This window comes from Eschscholzia californica, unplaced genomic scaffold, assembly GCF_041429995.1.
Source record: "Eschscholzia californica isolate CP2 unplaced genomic scaffold, dmEscCali1.0.p SCAF_2, whole genome shotgun sequence".
Taxonomy (NCBI): Eukaryota; Viridiplantae; Streptophyta; class Magnoliopsida; order Ranunculales; family Papaveraceae; genus Eschscholzia; species Eschscholzia californica.
Genome location: NW_028238309.1, coordinates 8,937,074 through 8,957,644, shown reverse-complemented (window position 1 = coordinate 8,957,644; position 20,571 = coordinate 8,937,074). Strand labels below are relative to the sequence as shown.

Genomic DNA, 20,571 nt, shown 5'->3' with positions numbered 1-20,571 from the left:
AGATGCGATTATTATTCTTTTAACAAAAAAAGATGCGATTATTATTATTATTATAGAATGACCTAGACATGTTGGGAATTATTATTATAGCTCAATGTGGACATATTTCACCCATACACCCTTATTATTAAAGAACGAGGGTATAACCCGTGCCCGCAGGGCACGGACAGTTTTATCATATGCGTTAAGTGAAGTGCGTATGAGAAAATAGATCTAACTTATATTATGAAGTCACCCTCGTTAAGTCAACATATTAGAAGTGTCGATCGTAGTTTAATAAAAAACGATTTTACAACCCCGTCTTAACAAAAATTCAAGCATCTAAACATTCCAAATTAGAATTCGAAACTCTTCTGAATATCGTTTGTCGCTTCCACAACAACAGTCGTACGATTTTCTGCAGGAAGTTCTTTCTTTGATAAATCTATTGTTTGACATTCTTGTAACATTTCTTCCTTGATTCCTTCCGTAACGATGGTCGTACGATCTTCACCCTTGAAGATATATTTGTGTAGATATTTAGTTGTCGAACTTCCATGAGATAGGCTTTGAACCTCAGAGAGTACTTTTGCAGGAGGTGCTTTCTTTGATATATCCATTCAGTAATCGTTCGAACTAACTCAAAGTTGAGTTACTAAGTAAGGGAACCTGATCACAAAAGCAAGATTTAGTAAGAAGGGGTTTATTCGGGGTTTGTTTAACAAACCTCAAGCTTAGTATTTCCTCGAACAAAACGTAAGCTTAAGGTTTGTCCAAACAACACCTAATTACGAATCCAAAAAACCCTAAGAAAGAAAATGCAAGATTCCATGAGCATAATCTAATGAGCATGATGTACAACAACAAATATTAAGCAAGATCATCTGTCAATCGATTCCAACAATTCTTTCAAGCACATTTCATATGGGTTATAAAATATTATTATCTTAGCTCTCCATTCATCAACTCAAGCTCATTTAATTCAAACAAATAAATAAAGTATGAAAAGCTATTATAAATGGAAGTGAAAAACTTGCAGCAAGTGAATTTTTTTTAACTTCAAACACTTTAAACACATTTAACTTCAATGCAGACATCAAATTTGCAAGTTTTAGCGTGGGGGATGCTCCATGAAGTTATAACTTATAAACATGAAGTCGTTTAAAGCATTACAGATTGTTGCATTGCATTAAAACAGACGGAAGATTTCCTATATGTTGTTTCCATTGCATTAGGTATTACGAAGATAAAACTACAGTGAGCAAACTTCGACTTATAATCAGTTTTATTAGACATAAGTTAAAGTAGAAGATAAAACTATTAAAGTAAAAGATAAAACTACAGTGAGCAAACTACAGTGAACAAACCTTGAGACAGATCAGGAAACGATAATTGATTGAGCTAGTAGAGATATCTTACTTGAGCTCTGGGTTGGACTCTGTTTGTTCTTCGCTTTCGACGATTTTGATTCTTGGAAGAACTGAAACATCGTAAAAAGCACCTAACTTTGGAGATCTTTGCATAGTTTCAGTATTAGAAAAGATGATTAACCGACATTATTGAGACATTTAATTTATAGGTAGTAACGACTGGGTTCAATTATGATTCAAAGACCAACCGACATAAATATTAAAATTTTGGATAAAGAAATCAAAGAGAAAAACTAACCTTAGTTGAAGCGGAAGCAAATTGCGGACTATCTTCTGGCGAAGAAATTCAATTCCTTTAAATGTCTCAAAGAAGAATGAAGACCTAAAGAGGATTCATCAAGGATGAATTGTAGTTAAACGAATAATCCTAATACCTAAGTAAACGTAATAGAAAAATTAACAATAACCTGACGAAACTAACTCGATTAATAAAACAAATGTTAGATATAAGAGCAATTCTCAATCTTCAACTACTGTTGATTATAAATACACACAATTAATACACATCTACTACCAAATCAAAACAGATTAAAAGATTCACTGTTGTGAGGAAAAACCAATGATAAAAGAAAATAAAAAAAGATGAGAGAGAGATTACCAAATGGGTTCCTGATACAAACAACTCTTGAAGGTCAGGTTCTGCTTTTGAACCCGTCTTCTCCATTATCCTGGTCAAATGAAATTGAAGATCGAAAATTACTGAAAATTACGAAAGAGAATGAACATGAAGATTATAGATAAACCCAATCAGCAAACTGTATAGGGAGAAAAGTGACAAAATTAGACATTCGGTTGTGATAACAACGCAAAAATTTGAGCACAGTACAATATAACCTTTTTATAAAGAAAGATAACCAAATTACATTTGTCGAACACATTACGTGCGCATAAGTATTTACATTAGTTCATCACATTCCAATGTTGTGCTTATATTGTTTTTCCAATTACTGTGTAACATAATTTGGACATCGCAAAATTACGCAAAATTATATAGATATTAAGTGCTTAGTTAATAAGAGGTGAACCACTACTACAACAAAGTGCTTTTGGCCATTCAAAAGTTATGCACAAACCCAGTCTAGTGTAAACAACTAAATTTCATTCAGGACATTCGTCGAACAGTTCCATAAAAAAAATCACCCATTGTATGATTTGATAGAAGAACAACAGAACCAAAGACACAATAGCAAATATCATTACCCTTAGCCATACCTCATACAATTTCATGTTCTTTTATTTCACAACCATCTAAATTTAGTATCTACTTGTTTCTTTCACGGTGTTAATCTTCATTCTTCTACGCTAAAATCCTCTTAATTTCATGGCTTCAACTTGAATCTCATAATCAGAAACTCTACTATATAGACAGAAATGATAGTTATTGTGTTTTATCGATCGAGAAATATGGCAAGAAAGTCAAAATATATACCTGCGACAGTTGTAATGAAAGACGAAGTTCTACTGAACTTTAACAGACAAAGCATTCACCAAAATAGAGACGAAGATGCCAAATATTTAGCAAACTTTATAGAGAGGGGAGACTGAGAAAATTAGAGATTCTTATGTGATATTACTCATTAGACTAATTTTTCAATACAAAATGAACTAATTTTTCAATACTAAATATCAACTTCAGGTATAGCAGCAAGACAACTTACCGAAAGTCATCTAAAGTATGATAGATCAAGCAAAGATATATCCCAAATAACTTCTTCTTAGGCCTCTTTAAAAACCTAAAATGAAATCATTAAACCCTCAAACCCAAACAAATGAAAGCCAGTGAGTAAACCCTTAAATGTTTTGTGACAAAACAACTAAATCCACTGGCACAATTCAATGGAAGCATATAACGTGGCCGATAAGAGAACACTAAGAAAAAGTACATGTGTGTCTGTGAGAGATATTGAAAATACAAAATCACAAAACAGGAAATTTCCTTCCATTTCTTCACTCTTACCATACATGAAAAGAAAACTACTTAGATACAAAAGAAAACCATCCACAAACCGCAAATGCAATATACTTTTTGCACAGAAATAAAGATCTACAAAATCTACATGGTGATGATAAAGATTGAAGAGAGAAAAGAAAGCTATAAAATGGCTCATGTCTAATCGACAAATTAAAATCGAACAACTGAGCAAGATCTTTTGAAACTGGTGAGCATCAGCGAAAGTGTTTTAGTCCGTAGACTTAACTAATTAAAAAAGTTTAAAAATACAATCAATGAAAAAAACAAAAACAATAAATAGCTTACAAAATCTGAAGTAACAGTTCGGCGATGTTGTCACAGACACCTTCTTCAAAGCCTGTCAACAAAAAAATGAAAATAAAATAAATACCTTAACTAAATAAAAGGCGTTTTAACCATTACATCAGATTTCGAAGCTAGCAGTCATATGAAACAACAATAAAGAGATCGTTTGAACCATTATAGTTTCTAGCTTAATATACATCTTAACAGATACACGATTATAAATGTGTCAACTCAAATTTTACTGAAATCATTTGATATGCAAATATTAGTTAGCATTATAGTCCGACTTTTGTGGTTCTATGGATCATTAGTATTTGAATCTCTTAGCAAGGTGAGCCAAGGTGATCTGAACAACGAAATATGTGTTCCCTTCTTAAGCAAACACAAATTCAAAACCCTCTGACACCCAGGGAGAAGCCTCGCTATCTTACCAATAGCAAAATCGGATTTTTTAGTCACAATGACAGTTCCAACTTTTTCTCCCGTTTCTTTAGCCCAATCAATTAAATCTGTTCGACTTTCAAATATCTGCACATTAATATCAATGAAGTTAGTCAATTGAAATATTCAAAGCAAATGAATACTATACCCTGCCAGCAAGGAATCGTTCCGATAAGTCAATATTATCTTCTGAAACGGGTTCGACTTCGAACATATTATCTTCTGTAATGAGATCAATTATCTAACTCATCATCTTGTTACAATAATCATTCAAATAGTTTATGATGCATAGAAAATTAGAAGTAACTATAGATGGGTTTAATGTAGAAAGAGAGATACCTCACTGATTTCTTCCTTATCCGCTTTGAATTTCTTCTTTAAAAGCTTCACCTTCCAGCTATAAGAATAAATTAGGTGTTTCCTGAAAATCGTAGAAAAAGTGAAGATTAGTATGAGGACTCTTAACTTCAGAAATTCCATATTTTAGATCTCTACAAACCCTAATTTCTAAACTCTCTAAATTCCAGAAACCCTAACTTAAAAATCTCCAAATCATATAAACCCTAATTTCAGAAATTCCAAATTTAAACCCCTGAACTTGAAATTCATTTGGTCACTAAACGAAGTAGCAAAACGAAATCAAAACCCTAAGTCACAATCTATAATCATCGTCAATCACCTGTATAAACCGAGAGAGAGAGCGAAAGGAACATCAAGCAGGAAGCCCTAACTCGATGAAAAAGATGGTGAGAGACCTACGATGAGAGATAGAGAGAGAGAGAGATACTTGCGAGAGGAGATGAGCGACGTACCTGCGAGAGGAGGTGAGTCCAAAGGAGGTTTCGAAATTTGAAAATGGAAGATAAGGGAGGGAGAGTGTCGTGAGAAACAAACTGGGCGGGAAGATGAGGGAAGGGGCTGATTGGAAGGGTATTAGTGTAATTGCGAAGTAAAGAAGGCTGGCATCTTTGAAAAGATACTCTTTGTTATCATCTCAACCGTTCAATGAATTGTGATTAAATCTGAACCCTCTATATTTAAGAGAAGAAATTTCAGCCACTTGATATAACCTCATGAAACTAAATCTAGGCCGTTGGGAGGAGGGAAAAAGATACCCTCCTCCCTTATTATATAGATAAAGTGTCTCAAGGTTACCAGTACAACCACCTTATGTCAGTCTATGTTTTCTTTATGCTTGTTGTTGGTGGCAAATCCTCTCAATGGGAGGAGGGAGTAGAAGAATAAGATATTAGTGCACATTTATGAACAAAATATAAGCAGAATAGTTGTCAATACGATTCTGGATGTTTTAAGGCAGTTCAAAATATTGAGACTATAACAAAATGTCGTTTAGCATTCCAAGATATTAATTATTGAGTATATAAAAAATGTCAACAACTTTTGGTTGAGTTGTAAGAAGTTTAGTCTTCCACCTTAGAGGTCAAGAATTCGAGACACACTGACAATTCCAAAAGAATAGTATATGAACAAAATGATTCGTGGAGATTGTTCATGACATTGACTCTAGAGATAACACATGTAGTTGACATTTAAAAAAAATTTAATACTATCATTATTATTTATTTTATTTCATTTCTAACAAAAATAAATTATTATTAGATATTTAATATTATTATTTTATTACATTTCTTAACAAAAACAAATTATTATTGTTATTATTATTGTAATATTCTTTTACACATATTTCACTAGTATAATATTCTCTGACTTTCATGGATATCGGTGCACAATTTATAGATATTTATTATTATTGTCTTATCCTATGAAATAACACATTTTCATTGAAATTTCAAGAATTCGTTTTGGATACTGTGGACAAATGTGGAAACTATTACCATGATCATTAATTAGTTTTATTATCTTTCTTAACTACATGTCTACAAATATCTTCCAAAATCTGGAAAATATTCTCTCAAGAAACTATATCTGAAAAAGCATTGAAATATCCACTAATGTGATGAAACCAAAATGTCCTAAATATATGTGCTCATATACGAAACGAGTAACAAATGGGAAACATTTGAAATGCCCCAAATGAATAATAAAAGCATTGGTGAATATTTGAAATATCACAAATAATTAATAGAGACATGGGTGGACATTTAAAATGACCCAAACTAATAACACATACATTAGGAGACATTTTAAATCTCCCCAAGTAATAACTCAGACATTGGTGGACATTGCAATGTCCACCAAGGTCTCCATCCTTTACCCCCCCTCCCCCCAACCCAATAGCTTGAAGGTTTAAGGTCATTGAAGAATTTAGTTTTCTATATTCTCTTAATGAATTGTGTGATTGACAAATTAGTCCAAAAGAAATGGCAGAAAACTCAGAATAATTTCAGAAAAGTTGTTTAGTTCAGTAGAGGCGAAATTTCAAAATCGTCGATTCCTATTTCGTGATTACTATCACTAAATTGACATTTCCTTCACCAATTTCTCGAATTTTTTGTCACAACTTTTTATGGACCATCTTTGGCGTTTTTTTTCAAAGTAAATACAAACTACAGTATGTCACCAACACTCAAGGGTTTGCTTTTACCATTTTTTTGCAAATTTTCTTTATATTTTTTTCCAGGTAAAAATATACATGTATGTCGAAGAAAAGTAACATGTTTGTTTCTATCACACTGCATACGTGTCTGATTACTTGATTATTTCTCTTTCTACAATTTTAGGTAATATATACGTTTATCTAAAAAGAGGGTTTGATAACTTGTTTGTTCTTTCAAAACATACAAATGTATGTTTTAAAAAAGAGGTAATCATGTTTTGGCCTCTAATTTGTTATCAACCGGCCGCTTTGGCCTCCAATAGTGTTAGACAGTTTGTTTTGGTCCCAAAAAATCAGTTTTTAGATTTTTTTTTTCCAAAAATATCTTTTAGGTATTATTGTAATTTAGATGTTTTTAGTTATATCCATCTCACACCTATTTTCTCCTCAACATCATCAAACCTTTCACCTCACCTCACTTCTTCTTCTTCATGGTCGCCAACAGAAAGCTGCTGACAGACTTCTTCATCGACTTTCAATTTCTTTTTTCCTCTTCTTTCTTTCTTTTCTTCTTCTCTTATCTCCCTCTCCTATCTGTCCGGCAAAAGGGATAAGCCCCTTCTCCAAACTAGTTTGGTTTAATAGACCTTCGAATGGTTAAACGTGACCTCAGAAGAAGGGGCTCCTGCTAAGGCACTCCTCCCCTTCGCCGGAGCTTTAGAGAGAGAGAGTAGGGAACAAAGAAAGGAGAGAGAGGAAGAGAAGAAATGAGAGAGAGAGAGAAGAAAGGAGAGAGAGAGAGACAAGAAGAGAATATATATATATATATATATATATATATATTTTTATGTTTGAAGGTTGCCGACCGAAATTTTTTCCAGCCGGTCACCTTCGTCGGTGGAGAGAGATGTGAGGTGGAGATAGAAGTGAGGTGGAGAGAGATATTTTCAAATTAATTTTATTCTTAAAATATATTTATAGGAAGGGTAATTAGGGTATTTACATTAAAAAATGGGGTCAAATTTGAATTTATGAAAAAGAGGGGGCCAAAAAGGAAGTTGGTCACAAACTAAGGGCCAAAAAGAAAATAACTAAAAAAAAATTCTGACGTCTATTGTGGGGTGGAGAGTTTTAAAGGTCCCTTTTGTGTCAGTGGCGCCTCCCGGTTAAAAGTGCCCCTAATTTCTAGAAAAATGTTAAAAACGCCCCCTTTTAAAAGGGTCAATCCTACTTTTATGTGTGATACAAAATCATAGGACGTTGAGCCGATATTGGTCCAAAATTTGTTCGAGTCTTCCAATTTCAAAGGGGTCGAGCACTTTCTCTTTTTCTTCTTCTTCTTCGGTTGTGTTTGATAGGACTTTTCTCAGAGAAAATAGAAAATTTTTCTTTAAATTCCAACTTTTCCTTGTGTTTGATAACACAATTTAGGAAAAAGAAAAACCTGCTCACGTGACAATTTTTTTCTCTTTTTTCCCTTAAAAGATGGAATCTCTTTACCCCACTCCCACTAAAGGAAAACTTTCTTTCAACTTTGACAAGCCATCACCGGGCTAAAACAATACAGAATTCCATGTGATGTCAGGGTCTCTCTATGTTTTTTTTTAAAACAACATAACTTCTATTGATGATTCAAAATAGAAACCCCATTCCTAGTGTTAATAGCAAGTGAGTTAGCTTTTGAGTTTAGCTTCCTATTAACATACACAAAAGATATAAGATCAAAATAACTTCTAGCTTCTTTAACTTGTCTAAGAACATGCTTTGCTGTCCAGTGCATGTTGCTTGGAACTCCATTCAAAAAGTTGTTAATATTTATGGAGTCTCCCTCCAAAATGACCTTCCTGACTCCATTGTTAATAGCCCAATGAATTCCAAGAAGGGTTGCTCCCTTCTCCCTCGTCTACGGACCTGGCTTTGGTGAGGAAGGACCCTCCTGCGAGTTGCTTTCCTGTGAAGTCATGAACAACAAAAGCTATAGGTTAAAGTGGTTTTGATAAAAGAGACATCATAGTTAATCTTAAGAACTCCTTGAGGGGGCCCGTTCCAGTGATTGGTGTTTGGCTGTTGAAGAAGAGGGAAAGCTTTCAACATGCTGGTTTGAGATTGGATGTAACTTCGAATATTCCTGACTAAAAGAGGAATGTTCGTCGTTGTATTTCTGAAAACTATGTCACATCTGCATTTCCAAACTAGCCAGAGAGCAGTTACCAAAGTTTCCAGTTGGCTTAGAGTTCCTTCCAAGTTGTTATCCTCATCTATTTTGTGGAAGTGATTAAACCATTCTTCGAAATTGGTGTGGTTTAGATCTGGGTAGCTTTGAATAAACTCGCCTAAGATACATCTGACAGTTGTACATTGTTGAATGAAATGCATGGGAGATTCTTCTTCTACTCCACACAGAATACATGTTGGAGAAATGGTTCCTTGTAATTCTGAAAGTTTTTTGTTTAAAGGGAGAATGTTCTGGGCCAATTTCCATAGGAATAGGAGGATTCTAGGATGCACTCTGAGTTTCCAAAGATCCTTCCAATGACCAAAAGGATGACCATTATGGTTATGAGTATGGATAAGATGTTTGTAATATGAGGAGACAGAATAATCACCTGAATTAGATAATATCCATTTGAGATGGTCTGACTCAGAGTTGAGGGGGATGGTTTTTATATGCTCTTGGATATGCAAAGGGAAGAGGATTGAGAGTGCTTCTGTGTTCCAAACATTGTTAGGAAGAATAAGGTGGGAAACCTTATAAGGGAGACCCAGAGGTGGAATACCTGGAATCCATCTGTCTGTCCATATATTGACCTGAGAACCATCGCCAATATCCCAAGACATGAGTTCATCTGTTTTAGCTTGGTTGCTTTTGATGTTATTCCATAGCCATGAAGCCTTAGAAGAATTCTGTCTGGAATTGCATAAGTATTTTGCTTCTATGATTTGAACCCAGGGAGTGTTTTTTTTCTTGAGAGTCCAGTTCAGTTTGCTTCTAAGTGCCAAGTTGTCCATATTGATGTTTCTAAAACCAAGGCCACCTTGAGTTTTTGGTTTGCATATGGAGTTCCAATTTTTGAAATATATTTTCTTCTTGTTTGGAGATGATCCCCACCAAAATTCCCTCTGAAGGGAAGTGATGGAATTTTTTATCTTGCAGGGAAGGTCAAAAATATCCATTTGGTATCTAGGGGCAGCAGACAGAGATGACTAGATGAGTTCACCTCTTCCTGCCTGAGAGAGAAGGTTTCTTTTCCAATTACTTAGCTTCTGTTGGAGTTTGTCTAAAATGGGTAGGAAGGGTTTTATTTTTGATCTGGAGATGAAGATATTTGTTCCTAGGTATGGGTCTTCTCTGTTGATAGCTCTAACTTTAAGTAGTCGAGAAACAATCTTGCAATGTTTTGGATGCGCATTAGCACTGAAGAAGATACCACTTCTCTGAAAGTTGATGACTTGACCTGAAACCTCCCCAAAATTTCTAAGCAAATGAAGGAGATTATGTACAGAGGGGATATCCATTTTAGTGAAAAAAAGGCAGTCATCAGCAAATAGGAGGTGAGTAATTATAGGTGCACTGTTAGAGAACTTGAACCCTTGGATTTGACCTTCATTTTGAGCCTTTCCTAACAATCTGCTCAGTGCTTCCATACAGATGATAAATAAATAAGGGGAGAGAGGATCCCCCTGTCTTAGTCCCCTAGAAGGGAAGAAGTGTTCTCCAGGAATACCATTGAGTAGGACAGAGGATGATGAAGTTGAGATGCATTGATTTATAAGAGTACAAAAGGAGTCTGAGAATCCAAGTTGAATCATGATGTCAGATAGGAAACTCCATTCTATTCTATCAAATGCTTTTGACATATCTAATTTTAGTCCCAGGTATTTTTGATTTCCCTTCTGGAGTCTCATAGAGTGAGTGATTTCTGAAGCAATAATGATATTATCAGTCCCTTGTCTCCCAGGAACAAAAGCAGTTTGATGAGGACTGATAATATTATCCAGTATTTTTAGTATTTTTTTGTTAAAAAGACAACCCATCTTTTTAACTAGCTAGGCCCCAAGTAAGTTATAAAAATAGGCTTGAAGGACATTTTTAAAGGCACCAATTTTTTAAGAGTCAAAAATACCCTTCATTCAATTAGAAATACCTAGTAATAATCTAACTAATAAATCAGGAACTTGAGTTTTTCTCATGAACGAACCGAGTTGGATTGTTGACGCCGATTAAAATTTCTGGGGTTTGAATCGATTTTGGCTATAAGATGGGTTGATGTTTTTAGGTTTTTGTGATTTAATCTATTTGCTTATTGTTTGAAGAGGCTTTTAAGGGGTTTGATTTAGTTTTTGGTTCTAAATTCTAGAGAGATAAAGTTTTATATACTTTCAATGGAAGGAGAATTTGATAGTGTTTCAAGGTATAATCCAACTTCTTCATTGCTTTATTTTCATTAAGTTATGAATGATGGATGACAATTTGTTAGTTTTGATGTTTATGTTCAAACTTATTTGTTGGATTTATATGGAAGTTGTGAAAGTATAGTTGATGCAAGCAATGTGTTTGATAAAATGCTTGAAAGAGATGTTGTTGCTTGGAATGCAACGTTAGTTGGTTATACAAGACGTAGGTTGGTTGAAATAGCTATAAAGTTGTTAGATGAAATGCCTGTGAGAAATATTTTTTTTCTTGGACAATCATGATTGGTATTTATGTTCAAATTGAGAATTTCATGAAAGCTTTGGAAGTTTTTCGAAGAAAAGTAAAATGATGGTGCTAGAGCTTATAAAATGACTATTATGAATTTGTAGGGGTTTTAGCTAGTTTTTCGATACAACATTCTATTAGACAAAATATAATAATTTGTAACAAATTTCATGTTAAATCAATTCAAAAACTAATTTGCAAACCATTGCATGGCATTGCAAGGTGTTTGCAAGGCTCTGCAAGGCTCTGCAAGGTGTTTGCAAGGCTCTGCAAGGTATTTGCAAAGCTTTGCAAGGCTCTGCAAGGTTTTCGCAAGGTTGTGCAAGGTATTTGCAAAAGTCATGCAAGGTGTTCGCAAGGCTCTGCAAAGTTTTTGCAAGGCTCTGCAAGGTGTTTGCAAGGCTCTGCAATTTGTTTGCAAGGCTATCCAAGGTGTTTGCAAAAACCATGCAAGGTGTTTGCAAGGCTCTGCAAGGTATTTGCAAGGCTTTGCAAGGCAGTGCAAAGTGTTTGCAAGGCAGTGCAAGTTGTTTGCTAGGTATTTTCTTAGACTAGGGTTAGGTTGGTCTTTTTACTGAAATTGAAAATTACATAATTGCCATAAGGGAGGTGAAGCCTAAAAAACTTTGATGAATTCTTTTTAACCAAAATCATAATTTCTTAGGGAGTTTTGGCCAAATTCCCCTTAAAAATTTGGATGATTTTGAGCAAATATTTGTAAAATGATCAATTACGACTTATCTGCAGGTTCAAACCGTTATTCAGTAAAAAATCGTTTGGGGCCGAACCGGTTTTGGTTCATAAAATCGTTTGATCCCTACCCCCACAACTTAATAAGTTAAAATCGGTGGGCTCAGATCGTATTTGGTAATCGAAAATCTGCTTAAGTCCACCGACTTCAACTCCAATTTTCTAGAGTATTGGTGTACTTGATCCAATTTTTAAAACAAAATTTGTTTCGAGTCCACCGAGTTGGAGAGTCCAGGGGCGGCCTTGGCCCAAAGCGAGCAAAGCCTCGCTTTGGGCCACCAATTTTAGGGGGCCTCCCGTGGGATGAATTTGGTAGAGGCATTCAGGTGATGCCCACCTAACATTGGAAACAATTGGGCCATCTAAACCAACTCGGGCCTCTCTCTTCATCCTCCCGTTGCACTTATCTTTATAGTAAATAATGGGCCCCATTTAAAATGTTATTTTTTTCCGAGGGGTTGGGCAAAAGGCCCAATCATTGACCCAAAACAAGAAGCAGGTCCACTGCAGGAAAAGAATAAGGGGCAGGTCCAATGGTCAGGAGGTGGGGGTGGAATTTTCGAAACACCCGTCTCGAAATTTACGAAACGACCATCGAAAAATTTCCGGGAAACTCTCAAATTTATGAGAAATAATCTGACACGCCTCCCATCATAAAGTGTACTTTCCATAAATTTACAAAATTGCCACCGAAAAATTCCCGGGAAATGCGAAATTTTTTGAAAAATAGTCTGACGCACCTGACATTAAACCTTGTACTGTCCACGAATTTACAGAATTGCCATTACAAAATTTACCAACTTGCCATTTTCGTTCTTTTTTCCAAATTTATTTCTTATTTCTTTTTTATTTTCTCCCACACATATTTATCTCTCCAATCTTTCTAAATTTCTCTCTCCAATCTCAACAAATTTCGTTCTTTTTTCCAGATTTATTTCTTATCTCTTTCCAATTTCAACAAATTTCTTCATTTTTTGTAGTTTTTCTTGAATTTGTACAAGGAAATTTTCTTGTGTACCGGGAATTATTTAGTGTACTGGCCATTTTTTGGATATGTACTATACATTTTTGTACTGGGAATTTTCTTGTGTACCGGGAATTGTTCTGTGTGCTGGCCATTTTGTTATGTACTAGACATTTTTGTAGTGAGAATTTTCTTGTCTACCGGGAATTGTTCTGTGTACTCGCCATTCGGCTATGTACTAGACATTTTTGTACTGGGAATTTTCTTGTGCACCGGAAATTGTTCCGTGTACTGGCCATTTGGTTGAATACTGGACACTTTTGAACTGGAATTTTCTTCTGTACCGGGAATGGTTCTGTGCACTGACCATTTGGTTATGTACTTTGATGCTTTTAGAGATGAAGAAGATAAAATGTGAAACAAATAAGAATGATGAAGAAGAAAAACAAGAACATAAAACTTTTAGAGAAAGAAACACAGGAAACTTTGATGTTTTTAGAGATTGAAAGAGATGAAGAAGATAAAATGTGAAGCAAAATAAGAATGATGAACATCCAAAAATAAGAACATAAAACTTTTAGAGAGAGAAAGAACAAAAAATTTATGTTCTTGGAGATTGAAAGAGATGAAGAAGATAAAATGTGAATGTTTTCAAAAATAATGAGAGAAAGAACAGAAATATAGTGGGCAGGATCCAAAAAAATTGCCTGAAATTTCGTCAAAAAATGGCGCCATTTTTGAATTTTCAAAAAATCTGAATGTTTCTCTGACATTACGTCATGTACGGAGAATTAATTGCTTCGCTGTCATTCGTCAAATTGTCAGAAAACACGGAAATTTCCCGTAAAGGGATAAAAGAGGGATAAATAAAATAAAAACCAGAAAAGTGTGAGCTGTCCTGACAATTTGGACTGGGTTCTCATTTTTGTTTTAGGTTGGGGGTAATACTTATTTACCCTCCATTTTTTGGGCCTCTCACTCAAAAATCCTTATTTTCCTCTCATCCCCACTCCTTCTCTCCTTACAACTATGTATATTATTCTCTATTTACAAACAGGTATATGTAGTTATACATTGTATGATCATTGAGATTTCTATAATTGTTAACTTTTAGTTGCGCTGAGCCAAACATAAAATTTCTCAAATCTCTTCAGAAATTTTAACAATAAAATTCAGAACTTTAATCTATTTTGTTTGACAACACGGTTATCATTAACAATCAAGGTCGATGTTTTTGGGTGATAAAAAGTTCTGGAGATCTTAAAAATTGTAAGTGAAATTTGTCTTGTTTCTCCGAAACTCACTTCTTTTCTTCACGCCCAAAAGGGTTGGATGTGGACTTCCATCGTCGGTGACCTTTCAAATATTCACATCTTCTTATCTTTCCTCTACTCCTTCCATAGTCAACCACTACTCTCTCATCCTCCTCCTCCTCTCTCTCTCTCTCTCTCTCTCTCTCTCCCATCTTCCCTCACTCTCCTCTCTTTCTCCTTTTATTTGTTCCGACGAAAGAGAAAATGATTTCGTCAGGATGTTGATTTAGTACTTTGAGGGATTTCCCTCAAACCAGGATGCATCCTGGAATAAGGGAAATCCCTCAAACAATCAATCGACTTTGTTTGAACTAGAGGAGATTTGGGTTGGAGGAATTCCAAATCATATTGGCGTTCTGACGAAGAAAACCCTCATTTTCGTCGGAATAGATAGAGGAAGAGCGAAATCATGGTGGTGGTGGAAGGAGACGAGGAAGAAGATCTAATTTTTTTGAAAGGGTTGTTGGCGACATAATTATGTTGGTGACCCTTGCCGGTGTGAATATCAAAAGTGGCTGTGGGAGTTTGCGGGAAAAAAAATTTCTTTTTTCACCAAAAAATTTGTACCACAAGTAAAAAAATGTTCTCCAAAGCGACAACCAAAATTAATTAAGAATTTTGTATGACAAAAAAAAATTTGTTTCTCTAAAACGGCAGCCAGTTCAATTAAAATTTGAATTTGAATCATTATTGTACCGGAAGTATAAACATTTGAATATTATATAGTATAGGGCCACATATTTTTGTTTGTTTCGGACCACCAGAAACTCAAGGTCGGCCCGTTGGAGACGCCACTACAAAATGGTCAAAGTAAATTAACCTTAGAACATCTCCAATGCAAAACTCAAAAAAATCTCTATTCGTCCTATTTGTCAAGTTCCAATTGAGATGTCTCCAATGCAACACTCTAAACTCTTTACGTGTCATGGTTATTTTTGTAAAAAAATAATTAATTATTTTGAAAATATACGAAGACTTGATTTCTATTGGTTAAAATTTAAATATTGATGAGTTAGACAATTAGAGATATCTCAGGAGGACACTCTGAAAATAGAGTGTCCTCTTGAGATATCTCTACTCCACTCTCAACACATCATCTTTGAGATCTTAGTTGAGTTTTGCATTGGAGATGATTTCTTAAGAAAAATTCGAAAAATCATATGTGGCACTCTGAGTTTTTAAGATTGAGTTTTGCATTGGAGATGCTCTTAGTTAAAGGGGAGGAGGAGATTCTCACTTGATTGAAGGGTGGGTCACATTTCATTGAGTCAATGAATCGTGACAATCGTGGATTATGTAAAGTTGCTAGTGACCTTCACGTTCTCTCCACTTCTGTCTCTGCATCAATCTCACTGATTACCCTATCAACCTTCTTCCCACTTTCTTCATGTTTTCATTAATCTAAATTCAAACATCCCAACAACCCATTTCTCTCTCTCTCTGGCTCAGAATTTTAACATTAACTTATCAAACAACAGATATTGTTCTGTCATTCTCCACTTTTGTTGGATGGTCCTTCTATATCCTCTTTCTTCTTGATTAGAAGCTCAAAGTTTTAGGCACAATGGGTTGTCAATTTAGCCCCCTCTTCCTCTGATTTTACTGTTTTATAGCCTATTCTTCATCTTCTCAATATTCCTTATTTGGGGGTTTATTGATCTGGGGTTTTTGCTATTTCTTAGTTAGTGGGTGGGTTCTCTCTTCCTTCCCTTTTTTCTTGTTTTCTTTGCTTGGGTGATGATTATTTGATGTCTTTAGTTGTTGGGAGTTCTTCAAGTTTGTCCAAAACCATGAAATTTAGTGATACTAAAGAGAATGGAAAGAAGAACAATGGGGTATCTGAATCAACATCAACAACTAGTAGTAATAAAGGAGGAGAGGGTTTTGAAGGAGAAGAAGAAAGGAAGAATATAGAGAAACAGATTAGAGAAAGTTCTGGTCATGTAACTGAGCAAGAAGAAGAAGAGGAAGAAGAAGAAGATGAAGAAGGAAAGATAGAATTAGGTCCTCTTTGGAGTATTAAACAACAACTTGAGATGGATAAGGTTTGGAATTCAATGTTACTAATCATAATGTGTAGTAATCTTCTTTTAATGCAAATTTTATAGTTTGGGAATTCAATTTTGTGTTAATTTTCTTTGATGGTATCAGGAAGATGAGAGTCTTAGAAGGTGGAAAGAACAGCTTCTTGGAAGTGTTGATTTGGATTCTGTTGGAGGTAAAATCTTACACTTTTTTCTTGTTTCTTTTCAACTCTACCAATGAATATGAGTCCACCAAAATCAAATAGATCCAAAATCAACCCAGATAAGCCATCTAACAAGTCAAACGGTTAAGTTTTGTGGTTATCAGACTCAAAACCAATTGACAATGAGTGAAGATGACCTATACATTATATGTTTAGTTGCTAGATACCCATTCTCCTATGTGGGACTGCAATAATCCGACATAAATCTAATTATTAATTGATCCATGTCACTATCTCGTCGGTAAAATAAACTTGTAAATATAGCCTTGTTCTCAAATTGAGACATTTTTTGTAGCAGAAAATTGATGTATTTGAGATTGGTACTTGTTTTAAGATTTGACTCCTCTAGATGGATTCAAATTAGGGCAAAAAAACAATGCCTTAGCTGTTATTTTTTTTTTCTCCCTTTTGTGTTTTGGAGGTTTGTATAAATCAAAAATCATTTTTGTGCCCTACTACTAATATAAATGCTTGTAATATTTCTACCCTTCTTAGCTTTTTTCTGACTAGAAAATTGGTTATCTTTGTTTTCCATTAGAAAAGATCAATACTTGTGTTCTTTTGGGGGCTTCGTCCTACCTTTCACCGATATTGATATTGTTCAAATGCACAAAACTTATCCTCGCTCTGATACGAAATGGGCTCAAAATGGCGTTTTCTCTCAAAGCTCTCAATGTTATGTATATGTCTGTGTGTGTGTAGTACTTCCGTGAACTTGTGTCGGCTTGCCATATATCTGACGTGGGACTATTCATTTAATGAACAATTCCTAACACAATATAGTTTACAAATTATGATTTTGGTTTTCTTCTTTGTTTCAGAAGCTTTGGAACCAGATGTTAAGATTCTTAGTCTTGCAATTCTTTCACCTGGCAGACCCGATCTAATTCTACCGATTCCTGAGGTTGGTAATCCGAAAGGATTATGGTTTACTCTGAAAGAAGGCAGTCGTTACAGCCTAAAGTTTTCTTTCAAAGTTAACAACAACATTGTCTCTGGTCTTAGATATACCAATACGGTTTGGAAAACTGGTCTGAAAGGTAGAGTATCTATCTCTTTCTTCTTCTTCTACTTTTGTCATCGAAAGACCGATTTGGTAAAAATTTAGGTAGCCTGTATTTTCAGTTGATAGAAGAAAAGAAATGCTTGGAGTTTTCGGTCCTCAGGCAGAGCCTTATACACAAGAGATGCCCGAAGAGACTACTCCGTCAGGCATTTTCGCTAGAGGGTCATATTCAGCTAGAACAAAGGTAAGCTTTTAACCATACTGGCACTTAAAAAAGTGAATTTTTGCATTTGAAAGTTCTTATTGAAGCCAAGGGGAAGCTTAAATTTCAAAGAGACATGATTTAGTGAGCTTGAGCTCAAAATTCACAGTTTGAACTGAGTTGGTTTGTTGTAGATTTTCACACGATATTGTAGAAAGTCCCCTTGTGAGCTATCATGTGAGGATCTATGATGCTCGGATGAAGCATCAAAGTTTGACCTCGAGCTCATTAAATTGTTTATAAAAATCAATTATGTATTCCTTCACTATGAAAAGTACTGATTATAGACTTGCGAAATTGAATAGTTTCGAGCGCTTCCAAAAACTTATTTAACTGCGACTTTCATGTCCTTTTCAAATTTGTATATTGTTAGCAGAACCTTCTATCTCAAAATTTTGGATCACCTCTTTAATGGGTTTGAGTTCAATCCTTTTGGTGGTTATAGCTTTTCAAAGAAAAGTTCTTCAACTTTTTCTTGTGTTTTTTGTATGCTCAAAAACTACATATTGCATACATACAAGTCTTTAGGTTCTCTTACATTAGCCTTGGTGAAAGTAACTTTTGAATCCTTCACTCCATATCGGCGTATTCGTAAGTTCCAATTGAAACTAACATCTATTCTATGTTTTAACTTCTACTGTGACTCTGCTTTCTTGTTTTCAGTTTATCGATGATGATAAGAAATGTTACTTAGAGATGAATTACACCTTCGACATCCGAAAAGAGTGGCCGGTGGTTTGACACCGACGAGAGTATCACTAGAAATCTACTTGAAGAAGATTTCAGAGTTTCCTTGAAGAGAGATCTATATGGTCCAAAATGACAAACTGCAAGAAGCGGCGAAAATTGAGAAATTTATGTTAAAGCAATAATAGTGAGCCATTTCTTCTTTTCGTGTTTACTAGTCTAAACAAGGTTTCTAAGGAATCAATCCTCTCCATTTGTTTTTTTTTTCTTATGTTAAACATTCAATTCTTTTAGATGGTCCATCTTGTGAACTATTGTGATGATTGATATGTTGAAATCTTAAATTCCTCACTACCTAAATATTTTATGCGGCCAGTTGTTATCTTGTGAATTGTTGTGAATATTCAATCGAACTTGTGTTATAGTGGTCTTGTTTAACTTGCAGATATATCATATATATACACCAATTTGTGTTTAATCTACAGAGTTAATAAAGTAGTACAAATATGTTCATTGCAGCTAGAGATATGATCCATATGACACCAATACTTTGAAGCATTATGCTCGTGGTTCGTCCTTCAATCCACCTTTACGACGAGTTACGATATTAATTGAGTCACGAAAAAACACCACTTTTCTTTGATTGTTTGACGCAATGGCCCATTTGACTGCTCCCATGCGTGTCATTGGCTTCCTTTCATCTACAATTTGACATATCTCATAAAAAAAAATCTACAATTTGACATCTTGTTCACTTGTTGTTGATGATTTGCAAACAATGCCTCTTCTTCTGACAATATGAGCAATAAAGGCGTTTCAACAGGTTCAGTGATCGCTTTAAAGAAACAATAAAAAAAAAATCTTAGTAGCTGTCAGAGGGCTAGAAGATAGGTGCAGTGCGATTGACTTATTTGATATGGCTTTAGTTGGTTGCATCTGACTGAGCAACCCGTCAGCATTATGAATAACTGTTGTAGCTGAAGGTTCATGACCGTGGAACCCCTTTCTCGTCGTGCTTTCTAACTAAGGAATGAAATTTCGGTTTCGATGGAAATTTCGGTCGGTCCAAAAGTGGACACGTTTCGTGAAAACGTTACGGTCTGTGTGGAAATTTTACAGATTTGCGGAATGATACCACAGTTCTAAAACAATTAAGTTTGGTATTAATTTGCAATAAAACAATTAGTTTAGGGGATAAGTTGAGTTATTTAACTCTATTAGTACTAAAACAGTTAAGTTAGGTGTTTATCTGCAATTAAACAGTTAGTTTAGGGGGTACATTGAATTATTTATCAGATGTAAACCTAAAACAATTAGTTTAGGGGTCCAATCTGCTATAATAATAATAGTTAGGGGGCTAACCAGAAATAAAACATAACATTCTTGTTTTGTAGTAACAATTGTTTTCCCCTTAAATACAACCCTTAATCCCTATTTCTAAGACTTCTCAGCCGAAACCGACTGTTCCCTCTTCCTCTCTCTCTCTCTCTCTCAAATCGGAATCTGAAGTTAAAGATCACCTAAAGAAGAGAAGAATCTCTTGAAGAACAAAAGATTTGAGAAGTAGTCAAGAAAGATAGAACAAATTAACAGAAAGGTTTCACGACTAAGGTATTATATGAGTTATGATTTTAGAATCTTTCGAAACCCTAAACCTAAATATCTGTTTCGAAATTTCGTGTCAAATTTCGGTGAAAATTTCGTTTCGGTGATGTCAATTTAGGACATATTTGTCGACATTTTATTCCTTGTTTCTAACAATTTGAACCGAAGTCTTGAAACTTTAAAATTCCAGAACTTATAAAATCTTTTAAAAGTTGTGAAACTTTGAAGTTCTAGTAAAAAGTTCTAATTAATATGAGGCTAAGGTGGAAGACAAGAAAATATTTGTAAGGATTGCTTCTCCACTAGTGATGGCCAAATATTTGTGGACCTTGTTATACCACTTGCTTAAACAAAACCCTATATATGGCCCTACTTTATTACTAAAAGATCTGATAAATAATCACCCCGGAAA

The 20,571-nt window shown here is 34.8% G+C and overlaps 2 protein-coding genes across 2 annotated transcripts; one reads left to right on the top strand and one right to left on the bottom strand.

Moving 5' to 3' along the window:
* Window positions 1-200: 200 nt before the first annotated feature.
* LOC147555971 (uncharacterized) lies at window positions 201-9,634 on the bottom strand. The gene is made up of 12 exons (XM_086658555.1): window positions 9,232-9,634; window positions 8,537-8,600; window positions 4,920-5,025; window positions 4,787-4,833; window positions 4,447-4,528; window positions 4,098-4,194; window positions 3,667-3,718; window positions 3,068-3,142; window positions 2,008-2,077; window positions 1,648-1,731; window positions 1,399-1,459; window positions 201-648 (listed from the first exon to the last, which is right to left on the bottom strand). The coding sequence occupies exons 1-10, from the start codon at window positions 9,632-9,634 to the stop codon at window positions 1,714-1,716; spliced, it is 1,014 nt and encodes a 337-aa protein (XP_086514681.1). The 3' UTR covers window positions 201-648; window positions 1,399-1,459; window positions 1,648-1,713.
* Window positions 9,635-15,476: 5,842 nt separating this feature from the next.
* On the top strand, window positions 15,477-18,914 carry LOC147555970 (rho GDP-dissociation inhibitor 1-like). Its single transcript, XM_086663682.1, has 5 exons — window positions 15,477-16,396; window positions 16,503-16,569; window positions 17,421-17,639; window positions 17,725-17,849; window positions 18,531-18,914. The coding sequence occupies exons 1-5, from the start codon at window positions 16,100-16,102 to the stop codon at window positions 18,606-18,608; spliced, it is 786 nt and encodes a 261-aa protein (XP_086519808.1). The 5' UTR covers window positions 15,477-16,099; the 3' UTR covers window positions 18,609-18,914.
* The last annotated feature ends 1,657 nt before the right edge of the window (window positions 18,915-20,571 follow it).

Bases quoted from the DNA above. Each gene is read 5' to 3' on its own strand.
- LOC147555971 (XM_086658555.1), bottom strand. From the start codon at position 9,634: ATGGACAACTTGGCACTTAGAAGCAAACTGAACTGGACTCTCAAGAAA. The intron at 8,601-9,231 runs GTGATTATTCTG...TTTAACCTATAG, and splicing joins ATGGATATTATCTAATTCAG to CTTTTGTTGTTCATGACTTC. The intron at 4,195-4,446 runs GTATCTCTCTTT...ATTAATGTGCAG, and splicing joins ATAAGGAAGAAATCAGTGAG to ATATTTGAAAGTCGAACAGA.
- LOC147555970 (XM_086663682.1), top strand. From the start codon at position 16,100: ATGTCTTTAGTTGTTGGGAGTTCTTCAAGTTTGTCCAAAACCATGAAA. The intron at 16,397-16,502 runs GTTTGGAATTCA...TGATGGTATCAG, and splicing joins AACAACTTGAGATGGATAAG to GAAGATGAGAGTCTTAGAAG. The intron at 16,570-17,420 runs GTAAAATCTTAC...TCTTTGTTTCAG, and splicing joins TGATTTGGATTCTGTTGGAG to AAGCTTTGGAACCAGATGTT.